Source organism: Neoarius graeffei, chromosome 8 (genome assembly GCF_027579695.1).
Source record: "Neoarius graeffei isolate fNeoGra1 chromosome 8, fNeoGra1.pri, whole genome shotgun sequence".
NCBI classification, from domain to species: Eukaryota; Metazoa; Chordata; class Actinopteri; order Siluriformes; family Ariidae; genus Neoarius; species Neoarius graeffei.
Window position 1 is genome coordinate 4,687,080 of NC_083576.1, and position 18,553 is coordinate 4,705,632.

The following is an 18,553-nucleotide window of genomic DNA, read 5'->3' on the forward strand; positions in this document are numbered from 1 at the left end:
TCAGTCAAAGTTAATGAAATAAGCAGGTAAAGGTCGGGAAAAAAATGGTGTAATTCAGCAATCAATGACCATTCACTCAGAGCATTTAATTTAAAATATTTTATTTGAATCCATTTCTTTTTGTTTAATTTTAATCAGTTTAATACGATTTGAAATGTTTTTTATGACATTTTATTTTATTAATTTTAGTTATTTTAATTGATTTAATAATTATATTTTTCACTAAATTTAATTTATTAATTTAAATAATTAAATCATTTAAATAAATGACATTTTATTAATTTTAATTGATTAACAAATGATTTTATTTTTCACTACATTTCATTTTATTCATTTAAATAATTAAATCATGTCATTTAAATAATGACATTTTATTAATTTATTTTTAATTGATTTAATAAAATTTTATTTTTCACTACATTTCATTTTATTCATCTAAATAATTTATTTAAATTATGTTTTAAATAAATGACATTTTATTTTATTAATTTATTTTTAATTGATTTAATAATTTTCACTACATTTAATTTTATTCATTTAAATAAATGACATTAATTTATTTTAAATTTATTTAATAATTTAAATTTTCACTACATTTAATTTTATTCATTTTATTTTTCATTTAAATAATATTCGATTAAAGATAAATAAAATACAATTAGATGTGAAAAATATAATTATTATTATTAGCGTCCCATCTTCCATGAATGCAGTGTTCCATATTCAACTCAGCACCCTACAAAATGGCGTCTCCAGCCCATTAAGTGCACTTGAGGCTGTTGTGCTGTTGATTTGAGACACGGCCCGGATCAGGTTACTCCATCCCAGTGTCGGAAGATGGCGGCTGCGGAGCCGGTGAGGGAGCAGCGTGCGCCTTTACACCGCCTGCTTTTAGTGTCTCAAGGAGTAACAGCTCACAGAAAGGCGATGTGATGTAGCAGAAAGTCTAATCTTTGAGTGTTTTGGGTGAAATAATCAGCTTGGTGTTGATTAACACGGAGTTAAACCGGCTAGCAGGTTTACAGTAAATGGCAAGGGTTAGCTTTAGCTTCAGCTAGTGGGCGGATAACTGAGTTCAGCTGCAATTAGTACATTGTGGTTTATTTCTGTAAATATCTGCTTAATTTAGACTTTACAGAAATAAACCTGATATTTAAGTCTTTATTTCCTTAAAGTCACGCTATAATGGCGCCGTTTTGTTTTTAATTAACCTGTGAAGCAGTGTTTGCTAACTTGTGAAGCTAATGGAGATGATGAGAGAGATGGTTTGAGTGGAATGTTCTTTCTGAGCTGAAGTTTGAGCCCAGTCTGGATTTTAATCTGGATGTTAGTTTTGTAATGAAAGTTGACTCGGTGTCAGTTCGATCAGATCAAAACAAGGGCTGGGACAGGGAGCTGAATGCTCCTCTCTGATTGGCTGATGGAGTGAGGAGTAACACTCCCCGTGTTGTGCTCGGATAGGAAAATCATCAACTGCAGGCTGGTGTGAAGAACACATGCAGTTACTGTTAACACTCTTTTCGATAACAGTATTTGTATTCATTAACTCATCATTTATATTATACTCATCAGTTTGTAGTGCTGCCACTAACGACTAATTTTCTCACAACTAATCTGTCGATTAGTCTTAACGACTAATTTCCCAAAAAAATCAAGCGATTGCTATTTCATTTGAGTTCTTTTTATTTTGAATGTAACTCAAGGGCCAAAACATAAAATGTCACTTGTACCAAAGTAAGCGTAACATAAATAAATAAATTAAATATTGAATAAATAGAATAAAATGAGAGAATGTCTTCCATTACAGTCTGGTGCCGTCTCGAAAGCGTTACACCATTTAAATTACTATAAATGCGCGTGCATACTAGTGTTGTTCAACTAAAACATTACAAAGAGTCGAGGGGGCCTGCTTAACATCCAGTCAGTCATCGTACTTCGCAAGATTTATAAAAAGCGCACACTAGCTCGGCTTTTCACGTTGTCTTTTCCTTTTCTGAAGCATCCTCAACAGCTCCTGTGTGTTTCATTTTAAGGTGATCGTGGATGTGTTCCCGTGATAAGCCAACGAAGTCTTAAGGCCAATTTATGCTGACAACGCAGTCCTCGCAGACGGTGTCGCAGATAGCGTCTGCGTAGCCCCACCACCTTCGCAGACGCTCTGCACGCACCTCCCAAAAATTGTGACCACCGCAGAAGCCTCGCAGACAAGAGGGCTCTGATTGGTCCACTCTACATCCGCTGTACACGCACTTCCGCTTCCCTACTTTCCCGGTTTGGTTTGTTTTCACGACCGGCATTTTTAAAAACACGAGCGAAGATGGAGCAGCACGAAGAGCGGTTGATCGAGGAAGTGAGGAAGTACGTACATCTATACGACTCCAGTTCTAGTCATTATAAGTAACTGGAGGATAAACACTCCACTAACCACACCCACCAACTACTCTTAGCGACTTCGCGCCCCCTTGCGTTGTAGCGGTGAATAACATCGCGCACGCCTATTACTCCCCGCTCAACGATAAATTACAACTGTCTGCGAAAAGCTATCTGCGAAAGCCTTGTCGCAAGAACATGCAGAGGCCTTTAGAGTGTACAAACCACTCTATCACCAGCTGCCCTAAAGTATTCCTATACTTTCGATGCTTTTGGTCTTTTTGTAATGTTAGAAGTCGCCATCCTTGATTCATCAGTCACTCACTGCTGCTATTTTCATGGCAAGGCGTGCTCAAAACCAGAACCGACGGTAAAGGAAGATCATAATGGGAGAGGGAAAGAGAGCCAATTTGACCGGTGGGGTGCGCACACCAAAACTAGTGGTGTGGAGCGGAATTACCTGAACTCAGATGAGACTGAAGACCAAAAATAAATAGCCGATTGACAGGCCGACCAAAAAAAAAAAAGTCAGACTAAAAAATTTCAGTCAACCATTTTTTATGGTCGACTAATCGCGGCAGCACTATCAGTTTGTACGTAAACGTGTTGATTGTTTTCCTACAACAGCACAACACGGAGGGTTTTATTCATGATAAATCATACAGGTGTTTTTAGCGCTTGCTGTATTCCATGGTTGGTTGGTTGTTTTCACTGTAGGAAGTGACCCCGAACACAGCGAATTCAGAAGAAGAGCAGAGCGATGCGACTGGCCGAGAAATTGTGAGTCCTGAAGATTACATCAAACATCCGCTACAGAACAGGTACAGAACCGGTGTGTGTTTATGCACTGAATGACCAGTTTATTATTATTATTATTATTATAATAATCACAGCAGCAATGCAGATTGAAGTGCCTTCATACAAAGTTGAAAAACAGGAAAAGAAACTACAGAAATAATAAAATAAGTGACGGGGGGGGAAAAAAACGAAACTGAAAAACTTGATGAGTCACTGTGTGTTGTGCTCTTTTTTTATTCCCAGATGGGCTCTGTGGTTCTTTAAAAACGACAAAAGCAAAACCTGGCAAGCCAACCTGCGACTCATCTCCAAGTTTGACACAGTTGAAGACTTTTGGGCGTAAGTTACGACACCGGTACCAACAATCATCTCATCATTACTAACCCTGTGATTAGTCACTGGGCAGCGTTTCTGCTCCGGAGATGAAGCCCATACTGTATATCGCTCAGTGAGGCTGAGAGTCATTCCGAAGATTCATGAACACTGTCAGAGAATTAAAAATCTTCTTCATTATTGAAATCCTTCCTTACAAAGTCAGCTAAGATGCAGTTAGGGTGCGTTCGGCTAAACCTCGGTATCAAAATGGCTGCTTGTGTCATCAACAGTAACCGAAGCTGCACCTTTTTAAATAATTTTTTTATTATTATTTGCAGATTAATCAACATTCAGACACGCTGGGTTGTTAATCTCGAACTCTGATCACTTGATCATGATTTAGAGTTGAGCCACTAGGGGGCAGTGTATTAAAACAGCACACTTGAGCTTTGATTAGATCCCTAAACTCGTCTCATTTTGAGACAGACCCTGTGTCTGAAATCGCTCACTCGTTCACTACTCCCTATAGAGGGAATTACTATATAGGTAGAGGACTATACAGTGAGCTCATCGGTAAAATGTAAAAACGCTTTCGGACACTCGTCCGTCGCGCTGGTATTTACGTCATTACTGTCGTACAATTAAAACGTGCCGGATCAGTCGGCTGGTGGGTTTTCAAAATAATAAATACATGAATGTATTTTTGTGATAAATCCATATTATACTGAGCGCATTTCATACATTAATCAATAGAGACCTTGCAGTCACGTGACCGGAAATTTAACAGCCGCCATCTTGTCGGTAAAAAAACACCGCTGAATACTGCTGCACTCGTGTACAGAATGGATCAATTTCAACCGACGGACTACACGGCTCATTTTTCTAATGAACAGATAACTAGATATATGTCTAAAATAAACGATCTACAGATTAGTGACCCTTTTGGCTTACCGGCAGGGGCTTCAAAGTTTGGCAGAATAGCAGGATATGCAAGTACGAATTTTTCATGGGGCGGGATGGTTTGGAACAGGCCATCTAAAATTGGGATAACATTTACCCGGGACGGGTATTTGAGGCGGGTCGTCTAGCTTAAGCTTGATTAGCGTTGTTACGCACGCCAGTGTTTCTCACAGAAATTTTGGAGACTATGGGGGAGGCGCGGGGGTTGTTTAAAATTGAGTGATATGTTAAATATTAAGTTATTACTGAAAAACTATTGATTAAAAAAACAGACACTGAGAAATGGTCCTATAAACAACTTTACCAATATAAAAGATTACCAGGACTACAAAAATGCAGAAAAATCGGCTTTACTTATCCAAATGCACCTGTTGGTTCAAAAGTTGAAGTGCAGAGAACCTCACAGCACAACATGAAGTTCCCTTAAAATATAATATAAATGCCTCAGCTTTCATGTAAGAAAAAAAAACTATTAATACTAGTACTGTGTGCAGGCAGTCTCTCCTGAAGACTAAATTACACAATAATTATGAACTAATAAAATAAATGGCTCAGGCTTCATAGAAGAAAAAAACAATTTGAACAGAATCTCACAGTATGATGCTGAAGCTGCCTAAACAATGGAAAATAAAATACCATTTTGGCAAAAACGTTGGCATCCATTAATTTCTTGTATTAAGTAAAAAAATATGTTGCCAGATACTGCTGACGTTTTACAGCCCAAAATATGTTCAAAACCCGCCAAAATGCACTTAAAACTGCCCAAATTGGGTGGGAAAACGCGCAATCTGGCAACACAAGGCAGTAATGGCTGCACTCGTGTCGAGGATGTAAACACAGTTGACGGCAACAGACATACATGACATAGTGGATGTAATTTACGTTCACAACTTTTTTTGCTGTCAGAAATATTTAATATTAAATTTTGTGACTCGACTGACAATAGCCGGCGGCATAACAAGCCATAGCCGGCGATTTGCCGCCGGTGACCGGCTACTTTTGAGACCGCTGCTTACCGGACGGAGTTTTCACGACCGTGTCAGTGGATTTTGAACTGTCAGAGGTGGAATACCCAGACGTGTATAATTACCTCATCAACTTTCCCTCGCTGTTCAGTGGTGAAGCACTGCGTGCTTATAAATCTCTGGACAGTTATCTTTACACAAATTCAGGATTTGTCAGCCCCCCTCAGATGTGGCATCTTGTAAACAAGAAAATAACAATCCTCATTGGATGGGTAATTCACTTAAGTATTGACTATAGCACTGACCAGCCGATTATAGAATAGAATAAGGCAGTGGTTCTCAAACTTTTTTCACCAAGTACCACCTCAGAAAATACTTGGCTCTCCAAGTACCACCATAATGACCAACATTAAAATACAGTAGCGTAGTCGGCCTAAGTATTCATTAAAAACAAGGCGGAGGTTTTATTTAACAAGTATATTTAATATTGTTGGCCACTGTAACATTACACACAGTACTTTGAACAGTAACACTGTGTTTAAATATAGGAAAATAAAACACTGTACTTAAATAATGAAGCAAATAAAATTAATTGCACATAAAAGTGAAATAAACATTGTACTAAAATAAATATTAAGAGTTCTTAAATATTAAATGAAAATGTACTTAAAAGTTAAATAACTGTACTGTTCTTAAATGTTAAGTAAAAAAAAAAGTACTGTACTTGATGTACTTGAAAAAAATCAAAACAGGCTATGCATAGCTGCAGTTCCCCGATTGTGTGCGGCTCACCGGCTCTGGCGATCAGGAGGCTGGTACGATATGAAGCTTCCTGTGCTTTGGCTACGGGTGTACCATAGGACAGAATGGTGGACTTGGACTGCTTCAGTTCATCACGTTTTCGTAAAAAAAAAAAATCCATCGGTTTGTCCTTTAGTGCTGTGTGTTTGGTTGTAAGATGCCGTTTGAGATGCGACGGTTTCATGGACTCATTGCTCAGAACGTCCCCGCATACAACACACTGCGGCCTGGGCGGCTCCTCTGTCCCGCTCCAAATGAATCCCAGTTTTATGTATTTTTCGTCAGACTTCCTCCTCACTGGTTTCTGCTGTTTTCTAGCAGTTCTGGGGCTGGTTTTGCCACTGTCGTTAGCGTCTGCGCTCGGCTAACACACGTCCTCTTCAGTTCTCCCTCTCTCCTGATCCACGCTCCCATTCGCAGATTTAAGCCACGACAGTAATTTTGTCATACCCGTCATAATTAGCAAAGCCACCTCCACCTTTTCCCATCACAGCCTAGTCTACCAATGGCGGATAACCGTCTGTCAGCGGAACCGGCGGGAATCCGTACGTACGCTACGTATGGCTACTCAGAAGCACTTGCAAACTTTTTAAAATTATTAACTTAATTTGTATCTCCTTTCATTTTCTTGTCATCGGTAAATAAGATATTTTCATCCATTCGGATATTATGGACAGTATTTCACGTTTTATTTATTTATTTATTTATTTATATTTAATTAAGTAATTCTTTGGCGTACCACTAGAATGGAGCCCGCGTACCACTAGTGGTACGCGTACCACAGTTTGAGAATCTCTGGAATAAGGTAATTCCAGCTGTAATTCCAAGTCATCCGTCCTGTTTACATGGATCTGGCGTTGGAGAGGTAGAGGCTTAGCAGTGGAGATTTGAGTGGCTGTTTTCTGAGCTTAGTCAACAGGCCGGCTCTGCAGCCTCGCTTTTGCTTCCGCTCCCGGCGCCGCCTCCTTCGCTTTGCTTCCGATAACAATCCATGGAGACCCCGCTGGTCCCGCTATCTCGTCCGGAATGTTGTGCATGCGATGGAAATCGCTACAAACCGTCATTTTCTGCTGGAAACCAATGTCCAGTAAGTCCATACGGTTGTAGTGGATATTGAAGTCCGGTACAGACGAACAACACGCAAAAATACACACAAAAAACATAAACGTGTACAGGTAGGGAGAGCTTGTAGCCGCAGCCGTTGTAGTAGAATTGTATATAGTAGGGTTTTCCAGAAGAAAAGGTAGAAGGCGGAAATATGGCGTTTGACCGACAAGATGGCGTCTGTCACAATCTGGATCGGCTGTGACGTCACATGCAAGTGCTCCATACAAAGTCCCTGCAGCTTTCAGTTCTTTTAAATCAAGGCTGAATCCTTTCTTTCTTCTTTGCCGCTGCCTTTTATTAAATCACATTTCAGACTTTTAATTTGATTTCTTTCAGCGTGACCCCAATGCATGATGGGATATATCGCTTTGGTTAGTGACCATCGTTGTACACTACTTTTCGTGATGCATTGTGGGATACTTTTGAGTGCACTATATAGGGTGTAATAATCCTCACTAAGGTTTCGGACAGCACTACAAAATGGCGTCCTCACTATATACTCAGTAGGGAACGATTTTGGACACGAACACACCTTATATATTGATGAATGCTGTCAAGCGATTAAAATATTTAATCGCGATTAATGTCACGACAGTCATAGTTAACTCGCGATTAATCGCACTTTTTTGTCACATAAAAAACCATTGTAATTCTCTTATCAGCATAAAAAAGTGAATGGGCTTGCTTTGTACCAGTGTTTTTTATTTTTTATTGCAAAGCATAACACGTCTTGACACAGCCACTGCAACGTGAAACCTAAGCCGAGCACCGGCGCGGGGCTAGCAAGAGAACCATGAGTGAAATGATCTACTGTTTGAGTTAGTCTACAACTCTAATCAGAGAGGCAGGTTACACAGTGACGGTAGGCTTGACATGCTTGATTATAATATAAAGTACACTATTATATTAACTTTAAGTTGTTCGTTGATAAATATTGCATTGAATCTGATCTTTACTGTTTCAGCTCACTTAACACATTTTGTACTTTTACACTTTCTGCCTGTTGATGCGTCGCGCTGTCCAATCAGAGGCGGCCAAATTTGCATATTACAGGAAGGATTTCTGGGATAGCATTGAGTTTACAGTTCAGAGGGATCTGGCTTCTTTAGACGCTGTCTTCTTAAAACTGAATAAATATTTAAAAAGAGCCAAATGAGCCAGTCTTTTGAACGGCTCTTTTCAAAGAACGGATCACAAAGATGCGGATCCCATCAAAGAGCCATAAATCCCATCTCTACTAGTGTGTCCTGCCCGCGCTGGTTCTTTGGGGGGGAGGGCAGAGGACTCTGGCTGTGCGGGGCGTGGCATTACAGTCTAGCTGCTATCGGTTTTCTAAGCAAAGTCTCTGTTCCAAGTTCCTGGCTGTTTCAAAAGCTTATGAAAAACCTACATCATGTCACAGAGCGTTAATCTCGCGATAAAAAAATTATCGCCGTTAAAATTGAGTCAAGTTAACGCGTTAATAACGCGACATTTTTGACAGCACTAATATTGATTAAAAATAATTGTACATCTCATCTCTTCAGACTTTACAATCACATCCAGCTATCGAGTAATTTAATGTCCGGATGCGATTACTCACTTTTTAAGGTAAGCAGCATTATTATTATTATTATTATTATTATACACTTAATGTTAAAATGACAGTTATTTAAAATAATTGTACAGATGTTGACATGCTGTACACGCAGCATCTGTGTGTTTCCTTGGTTAACATCATGGCTCCAGCACATTAAAGATGGACTCTTGTTTGGTGTGTGTGTTGAGCAGGACGGGATTGAGCCCATGTGGGAGGATGAGCGGAATAAACGTGGAGGGCGCTGGCTCATTACTCTGTCCAAACAGCAGCGCAGATCCGATTTGGATCGCTTCTGGCTCGAGACAGTCCGTATCCTCACTTTCACATACTTGTGTGAATTTTACTTCACATATATCTCCAGTGTCCTCCATAATTATTGGCACCTCCTTGTAAAGATTAGAGGAAAAAAAAATCCACATTTTCGTGAAGTCGCTTCATCTCAGACTGAAATGAGTAAAATCCAACCTTTTAGAGGAAAATCAAATCCCTCACCATGAAATAATTTAACAGACATAGACATGTGCCACTATTATTGGCACCCCAGTAATCATGGAGAGCGCTGGCTAATCAATCAGAGGTCCTTAAAGTGTAACTGACCTGGAGATATTTATGAAAATGGTGTGTGTTTCAGCTCCTGTGTCTGGTGGGTGAAGCGTTTGATGATCACAGCGATGACGTGTGCGGTGCTGTCGTCAACGTCCGAACGAAAGGAGACAAAATCGCAATCTGGACGACGGACTACGAGAACAAAGACGCGATCGTACACATAGGGTACGGACAAAACGGCACCTGAGTGTCGATCATCAGTCAGAGTGTTCTCCATCCAGTTATGGTTCAGGAACCATTTCATGGATTTTAACAGGATTTATAGGGTTAATGTTGTATGCTGGTTGTGTGTGTGTGTGTGTGTGTGTGTGTGTGTGTGTGTGTGATCCCAGACGTGTGTATAAGGACAGGTTAGGAGTTCCACCTAAAGTCATCATCGGCTACCAGTCTCACGCAGACACGGCCACGAAAAGCGGCTCCACCACCAAGAACAAGTTTGTTGTCTGAGTACGTCTCTCTCACTGTCGTTCTCCCCTTCTCTCCCTCGTTCTTGTTTTCTCTCCCCCTCATTCATTTTCTCTATCTCTCGTTCTCCCCTTCTCTCTCTCGTTCTTGTTTTTTCTCTCCCCCTCGTGCTCTCTTTCTCTCTCGTGTTCTCCCTCGTTCTTGTTTTCTCTCCCCTCATTCATTTTCTACCTCTCGTTCTCCCCTTCTCTCCCTCGTTCTTGTTTTTTCTCTCCCTCTCATGTTCTCTCTTCTTTTTTCTCTCCCCCTCGTGTTCTCTTTCTCTCTCGTTCTCCCTCATTCTTGTTTTCTCTCCCCTCATTCATTTTCTACCTCTCGTTCTCCCCTTCTCTCCCTCGTTCTTGTTTTTTCTCTCCCCCTCGTGTTCTCTCTTTCTCTCTCGTTCTCCCTCATTCTTGTTTTCTCTCCCCTCATTCATTTTCTCTCTCTCGTTCTCCCCTTCTCTCCCTCGTTCTTGTTCTTTCTCTCCCCCTCGTGTTCTCTTTCTCTCTCGTGTTCTCCCTCATTCTTTTCTCTCCCCCTCATTCATTTTCTCTATCTCTCGTTCTCCCCTTCTCTCTCTCGTTTTTGTTTTTTCTCTCCCCCTTGTGCTCTCTTTCTCTCTCGTGTTCTCCCTCGTTCTTGTTTTCTCTCCCCTCATTCATTTTCTCCATCTCATTCTCCCCTTCTCTCTCTCATTCTTGTTTTTTCTCTCCCCCTCGTGTTCTCTCTTTCTCTCTCGTGTTCTCCCTCATTCTTGTTTTCTCTCCCCTCATTCATTTTCTACCTCTCGTTCTCCCCTTCTCTCCCTCGTTCTTGTTTTTTCTCTCCCCCTCGTGTTCTCTTTCTCTCTCGTGTTCTCCCTCATTCTTTTCTCTCTCTCGTTCTCCCCTTCTCTCTCTCGGTCTTGTTTTTTCTCTCCCCCTCATGTTCTCTCTCATTCTTTTTTCTCTCCCCCTTGTGTTCTTTCTCTCTCGTGTTCTCCCTCGTTCTTTTCTCTCGCCCTCATTCATTTTCTCTATCTTGTTCTCCCCTTCTCTCCCTCGTTCTTGTTTTTTCTCTCCCTCTCGTGTTCTCTTCTTTTTTCTCTCCCCCTCGTGTTCTCTCTTTCTCTCTCGTGTTCTCCCTCATTCTTTTCTCTCCCCCTCATTCATTTTCTCTATCTCTCGTTCTCCCTTCTCTCTCTCGTTCGTTTTTTCTCTCCCCCTCATGTTCTCTCTCTCATTCTTTTTCTCTCCCCTTCGTGTTCTCTCTTTCTCTCTCGTGTTCTCCCTCGTTCTTGTTTTCTCTCCCCCTCACTCATTTTCTATCCCTCGTTCTTGTTTTTCTCTTCCCCTCGTGTTCTCCCTCATTCTTGTGTTCTCTCTTTCTCTCTCGTTTTCTCTCCCCTCATTCATTTTCTCTATCTCTTGTTCCCTTTCCCTCGTTCTTTCTCTCTCTCTCTCACTCACCCCACCATCTTTCATTTTTCTACAGTGATGTTCGATTCTGGATTCTGATTGGTCGGAAGGTGTTGATTGATTTTCTTTAACAGCAGCTCTGACAGTAGCGCAGGTTTATATTAACGTGAACTTTATCGTTTCTATAGCAACAGCTCATTCGCATAAGTAAGAGCAGGAACTCGCTTGTTCCGTGGGCATTCCACAATGTTCAGTGTAACTATAAATGGATAAAAAGTATGACATTATTGGTGATCATTTTGATCAATAGAATTTAAAACCGTTACCGTTTCGGCTTGCGATGCACCTGGTTGGCTCTCGTACCCGATGTCGGGAGCACACGACGTGAATAGGGAGGTAAAATATCAGTGATGAGGATTTCCAGCACAAAAGCTGGTCAAGAAATCAATATTTTTTTTAAAAATGCCTGAAACGTTAAGAGTTTAATTTTAAAGGAAGGATTTTTTTTTTGTTCTCTTCTCCTGTAATGTGTCTTATGGTGTCGTTTTTTTTTTTCTTCCAGAAACTGCAGCAGTTTTGTTCTACTAAAGGAAAGGAACAAACTAAACCTTCATCTAACGACACAGTTGGCGAATCGAACCGTTATTGTTGCCAGATTTCTTACAGGATGTTGTGGGAAAATTTCTCGGACATTTATTCATTATATCAAAAATGGTGTCTTATACAACTGTACAGTGTATAAATACGAGACCACGTGATTTTGATTTTGTTTTCTTTATATCCCCCAGTTCCCCTTTTTAATGTCATTATTACGTATAATTGATTGAGAAACAAGGCGTAATCTCAGTGTTCTGTTTTTTCATTTTGTTTTTTTAAAACTTTTTGTTAATTTTTTTTAAACAAAAACATTACACTTTTGACTCTTGCTGAATGTTACACTTTCAAGCTAATTTATTTGTTTTTTTTTCTCATTTCCATTTTAGTTCCTTTTAGAGTGATGCTGGTAATTAATTTGGGTGTTAAGTTTGTTAAAAATAACGCATTGCATTTTTGTTTCCTTTCTTTGCCGTGTTGTCCATCTGTGTGTTTGTGTTTTTTTTTTTTTTTGTTCTGCGTTTCACTGTTAAAGATGACTGAACGATTTATAAAAAGCGCGTTGGGAAAACTCCTGACTCAGATTCAAATATTTGAGTGATTTACAGAAACATAAAAAGGAAAATTTATTGTATGAGCATTATATATGAGGAGTGTAAATAAATTTGTACAGTGCATTGTCTTAACCTTCCTTTATTAGTCGTCTTTTATCGTGTGTGTGTGTGGAACTTTTCCTTCCTGTTCTACAATGTACCATTGAAATACAGTGATTAGAGAGTTTATAGGTTCCAGTAATAGTTCCATATTCGCACGTCAGACTGCTCGAGTAATCTGCGTAGGAATGCTGCACACTTTGGGTATAAAATGGGTTTGATGCTCACGAAAGCTTGTACATGAACCAGATTAAACCAAAGAACTCAACCGTTTGTTCGCACTTACTCAAGGAACAGTGCATCATATTTTATGGAGTTTTGTAGGCGTGGCACAACAAAGTAAATGCTCGGGACTTGCTGATCGGAAATTAGAAACGTTTGTAAATCTGGCAGTAATTTTGAGGTGAGATTAGCCACAGAAACATTTATTTGCAGTATTTCTAACAGGTTAATAAATGAGGCCCAGTGTGTGTGTGTGTAATCACAAAGAATCAGCAAGGACGTTAAGTTTGTAGTATTAAGAGTGTATTAAAAAGTCTATGTACAGGAGTTACAGTTAAGCTGGTGGATATTAGCGTCCTGTGCTACAACCTCAATTCCAAAAAAGTTGGGACACCGTATAAAACATCAACAAAAACAGAATGTGAAGACATGCAAATCATGGAAACCCGAGATTTCACTGAAAATGGTACAAAAACAACATATCAAATGTTGAAACTGAGAAATTTTACTGTTTTTTGGAAAATAGATGCTCAGTTTAAATTTGATGTCAACAACATGTTTCAGAAAAGTTGGGACAGGGGCAACAAAAGACTGAAAAAAGTTGTGTAATGCTGAAAAAAAAGTTTGGTTAATTGGCATCAGGTCAGTAACATGATTGGGTATAAAAAGAGCATCCCGGAGAGGCGGAGTCTCTCAGAAGTAAAGATGGGGCGGGGTTCACCGCTCTGTGAAAGACCGCGTGGGCAAACAGTGCAACAATTTAAGAATAACATTCCTCAATGTAAAATTACAAAGAATTTGTGGATCACATCATCTATGGTACATAATATCATTAAAAGACTCAGAGAATCTGGAGAAATCTCTGTCTGCAAGAGACAAGACTAAAAACTGACATTGGATGCCTGTGATCTTCAGGCCCTCAGGAGACACTGCGTTAAAAGCAGACACGTGTCTGTAGTGGAAATCACTGTATGGGCTCAGGAACACTTCAGAAAACCATCGTCTGTGGAAACACTTCATTACTGCATCCACAAATGCAAGTTATAACCAGATATAAACAATATCCAGAAACCCCGCCACCTTCTCTGGGCCCGAGCTCTTTTACGATGGACTGAGGCGAAGTGGAAAACTGTCCCGAGGTCTGACGAATCAAAATTAGAAATTCTTTCTAAAAATCACGGACACCACGTCCTCCAGGCTAAAGAGGAGAGGGACCATCCGGCTTGCTATCAGCACACAATTCAAAAGCATTCAGCATCTGTGATGGTATGAAGGTGCATTAGTGCACATGCCATAGGTAGCTTGTACATCTGGGAAGGCATCATTAATGCTGAATGATATAAACACGCTTCAGAGCGATATGCTGCCATCCAGACAAAATCTTTTTCAGTGAAGGCCTTCCTTCTTTCAGTGAGACAAACCGCTTCCTGACAATGTTAAAACTGCATGGCTTCGTAGGAAAAGAGTCTGGGTGCTAAACTGGTCTGCCTGTAGTCTAGACCTGCCTTCCGTTTAAAACATTTGGTACATTATGAAGCGCAAAATATGACAAAGGAGACCCCGAACTGTTGAGCAACTGAAATTGTATATCAGCTGAGAATGGGACAACACTTCTCTTTCAAAGCTACAGTAATTGGTCTCCTCAGTTCCCAAACGTTTACAGAGTGTTGTTAAAAGTAGAGGTGATGCAACACAGTGGTAAACACACCCCATCCCAGCTTTTTTGAAACGTGTTGCTGACATCAAATTCAAAATGAGCATATATTTTTCAAAAAACAATACAATTTCTGGGCGGCACGGTGGTGTAGTGGTTAGCGCTGTCGCCTCACAGCAAGAAGGTCCGGGTTCGAGCCCCGTGGCCGGCGAGGGCCTTTCTGTGCGGAGTTTGCATGTTCTCCCCGTGTCCGCGTGGGTTTCCTCCGGGTGCTCCGGTTTCCCCCACAGTCCAAAGACATGCAGGTTAGGTTAACTGGTGACTCTAAATTGAGCGTAGGTGTGAATGTGAGTGTGAATGGTTGTCTGTGTCTATGTGTCAGCCCTGTGATGACCTGGCGACTTGTCCAGGGTGCACCCCGCCTTTCGCCCGTAGTCAGCTGGGATAGGCTCCAGCTTGCCTGCGACCCTGTAGAACAGGATAAAGCAGCTACAGATAATGAGATGAGATGAGATGAATACAATTTCTCAGTTTCAACATTTGATTTGTTGTCTTTGTACAATTTTCAATGAACTATTGGGTTTCCATGATTTGCAAATTATCGCATTCTGTTTTTATTTACAGTTTACACAGCGTCCCAACTTTTTTGGAATTGCGGTTGTAAAAGTAAAGAAGCAAATCTTAGACAGCGAACAAATCTTGGATAATTGACAACATTTAGGGGACATGAGGCATTGTATCCAGTCTTGGCTTCTTTAAACTAATAAGTAAACATGTATTTGAAAGTTTATAAGTCACTAGGTTTAAGAACGATCTCCTTCATCACTTGAATTCTCTTTTGTCTGACTGTCCGAGAACATTTCTGCATTTCTCCCATTCGTTTGTCTGTTGTCCTGCAGCGTATCCTCTCTGACAGGCTCCAGAGGCCGATCTGTAATCCCCTCCACCAACACAGAGTTGTTCCTGCTCCGTGGGTGACCATGTCCGTGCTCCAAGAACAGAAACTGACTCTTGCTGTGGAAACCAGGACTAGGACACAGGCTGGAGAAGGACAGTGTCCTCGGGCTGTCGTACACGTAGCTACTGAAGTTGTCCATGGAGTCTCTGGAGTCTTTTCTGGCCTGACAGGTGGAGGCACCGTGAGGGGGAAACGTCCTCCACACTGACCGCCGCCTCCGGCAGCGCAGGATTTGAGCGAACGCCCGGCGGAACTCGCGGCTGTAAGACGGGTAGATGACGGGGTTCACGCAGCTGTTGAAATAACCGAGCCAGAAGACGAACTTGAAGATGATTTCTGGAGGACGCAGATCAGCGTTGAAGGAAACTGGAAGAGAAGAACACAATGTTATGTTTAGAACACAAGAGGGTTCCTGAACGGTTCTTTGGATGGCTAACGGTCAGGAAAGTCTTCAGCCACAGGGTTCTACATCGCATCCCTGAGGTTGACAATCCCAGAGAAACAAATGAAAGCATTTGAATGCTATATGAGGAAGAAACATGTCAAGAGAACACCAACCAATCAGGACTAAGGGAAACATATTCGTTTGGGAGACGATACTAACATTTAGAAGGTGGTAAGTTCAAATCAAAGATCATTTCTCCAAGCAAGGTGCCAGTGAAGAATAATTTGCAACCATTCCACACTTTTCCATTCCAGTGACAAAATGCTGTAATCAAAACCAATTAACAATAACGACAAACAATTATCAAATCTCTGACGTCATTGGTCCAATAATAAGTTTGAGTGACATCACAAACTGAGCTCATATATTTAAGTTATTCCACAAAATCGAGTCGTACATGAGCTGATAGCTGACGAGGCGCGTAGCACCAAGTTATTATTTATTTATTTATTTATTTGCAAATTCGATCAATAAAAACTTTATGAAAAATGCTGTAATAATTCTTGAAGAAAAAAATATGTTCTTACTATCAAATACTTTTATTTCATACTCAGTTCTTTCAGCAACACGCGCCACCATTTTGTTTTACTCAACTCAGGGTATATGAGCTGATATCCTTGTAGTCGAATAGCCAATCAGAGCGTGCGATTGCTTATATCCAGTGAATGTGGATAGAATAAATACTATTTATCTGGAAGTTCTGGAAAACATTTTGAATGTAAATGTGACAAATTTGAGATACTTTACAAATAAAATTCCAGAAACTTAAAGCTGGTGGCAATTTGTAGTTTGGTCAATCCTGATTTACTCTTTAAAATTATTATTTTGTTGTTGTTTTTAAATCAGTAAACCGATACAAATAAAATACTTTCCATTCCCTGATGATCAAGGCAGCGTTAAAATTTGAACGTCATGCACGCATTGGTTCTGTTTCATGAAACTGTACGTGTTGAGAATTAAAACGTTATCTCTTTATATTAAAATGATCTTTTTTTTTTAAATTGATGCCTTTCATGTCATTTCCAGGAGATGGCGTTATCGTTCAAAGATGAAATTTAGGAGAAACTTGGACAGGCTGCAGTCACAACCACCAGATTTTGCTGAAATTGTGTTTTCGTTCCTCGTTCTTTGGCTCCCCAGGGATTCCAATACAGGGTGAAAATAATAACCGTCCAGAACACTTAGATTCAAGTAGCTGGAAAATAAGGGACGCAATCTATGATAGTCGTACTCTTTCTGTACAAGAGGCATGCATTGTTGCAAAATATAAAACCACATCACCTGCATTTATTGTCTAATCTGTATAACCTAAACAGAACTGAGATTCTTATTTAAAAAGTCTTACAAAACTTAATTATGTCGTGTGAAGTATATTATTTGAAAGAGAGAGAGAGATTTAGGGTCTATGTGCCAGGAAACTCCTCCTTTCTTTAATTACCCCGATTTCCTCTCCATGTGAATCAAAGCTTCAGTACTTCAATACTCACTTTTTTACTTTTTTTTTTTTCTCTCACAAAATACAGGCTGCGATATAAAGCCTCAAGGACACACCATATGCAAGGGTGTGCAAACTTTTGCACTTAGCTGTATGTAAACATACTGAGTCGTGTGTCATGCCACCTCATTTGTTTACAATGCAGCATTGAGATGATTGAATCTTTAAAGGGTGGGGCTTAAAACAAACAAGAAAAGGTTTACACACACACACACACACACACACACACACACACACACACACACACACACAATCTCCTTCCGGAAAACATCACCATCCTAAAAAAATACAGCACTCCATGCCATGCTATTTTAGGAAAATAATCCACAAATTCCTGTTACCATTTTACCCAAACAGCACATCCTGGAGGGTTTTCCTGCTCCAATCCCACAGCAATCTGCTAACGAGTGAAAATGTCTGAATGAACGCATCGTGATTTTGATCCATTTATAGTTGCATTTAGTGTTGTGAAAATCTGCAAAAGTGAATCCCGGTTCTCGGTCATGTTACAGCTGCTGAAAACAGTCATTCCAAAGTGTGAACTCCTCTGTCCTGAAGATGCTGAAACTTCTCATCTCATCTCATCATCTCTAGCCACTTTATCCTGTTCTACAGGGTCGCAGGCGAGCTGGATCCTATCCCAGCTGACTACGGGCGAAAGGCGGGGTACACCCTGGACAAGTCGCCAGGTCATCACAGGGCTGACACATAGACACATACAACCATTCACACTCACATTCACACCTACGCTCAATTTAGAGTCACCAGTTAACCTAACCTGCATGTCTTTGGACTGTGGGGGAAACCGGAGCACCCGGAGGAAACCCACGCGGACACGGGGAGAACATGCAAACTCCGTACAGAAAGGCCCTCGCCGGCCACGGGGCTCGAACCCGGACCTTCTTGCTGTGAGGCGACAGCGCTAACCACTACACCACCGTGCCACCCTGCTGAAACTTACGACAGCGTATTAGAACCACTGTAGGAAAAAAAGAAAGAAATACAGAGCGGGGGTGGGGAGTGGGGGGATATTCTGAGAAAAAAACTCGCAGATTAATGTCATAAATTTACACGCAAAAATCATACACTCACCGGCCACTTTAAAGTTCTTGATTCTAAGATCCCTGTTCTTGGCTGCAGGAGCGGAACCCAACGTGTTGTTCTGTTTTCTGTTGCATGCTGAGATG

At 40.6% G+C, this 18,553-nt stretch overlaps 2 protein-coding genes across 2 annotated transcripts in view; one reads left to right on the forward strand and one right to left on the reverse strand.

Moving 5' to 3' along the window:
- The first annotated feature begins 777 nt into the window (after window positions 1-777).
- eif4ea (eukaryotic translation initiation factor 4ea) lies at window positions 778-12,625 on the forward strand. Its single transcript, XM_060927225.1, has 8 exons — window positions 778-855; window positions 3,088-3,191; window positions 3,412-3,507; window positions 8,843-8,906; window positions 9,087-9,200; window positions 9,527-9,666; window positions 9,834-9,948; window positions 11,908-12,625. The coding sequence occupies exons 1-7, from the start codon at window positions 838-840 to the stop codon at window positions 9,946-9,948; spliced, it is 651 nt and encodes a 216-aa protein (XP_060783208.1). The 5' UTR covers window positions 778-837; the 3' UTR covers window positions 11,908-12,625.
- A 2,427-nt stretch (window positions 12,626-15,052) lies between these two features.
- The window catches only part of adra1bb (adrenoceptor alpha 1Bb), a 29,769-nt gene continuing 26,268 nt past the window's right edge, over window positions 15,053-18,553 (reverse strand). The window contains exon 2 of the mRNA XM_060927226.1: window positions 15,053-15,792. Within this exon, the coding sequence (XP_060783209.1) occupies window positions 15,272-15,792 (521 nt within the window). The 3' untranslated portion in view covers window positions 15,053-15,271. The remainder of the gene's footprint in view (window positions 15,793-18,553) is intronic.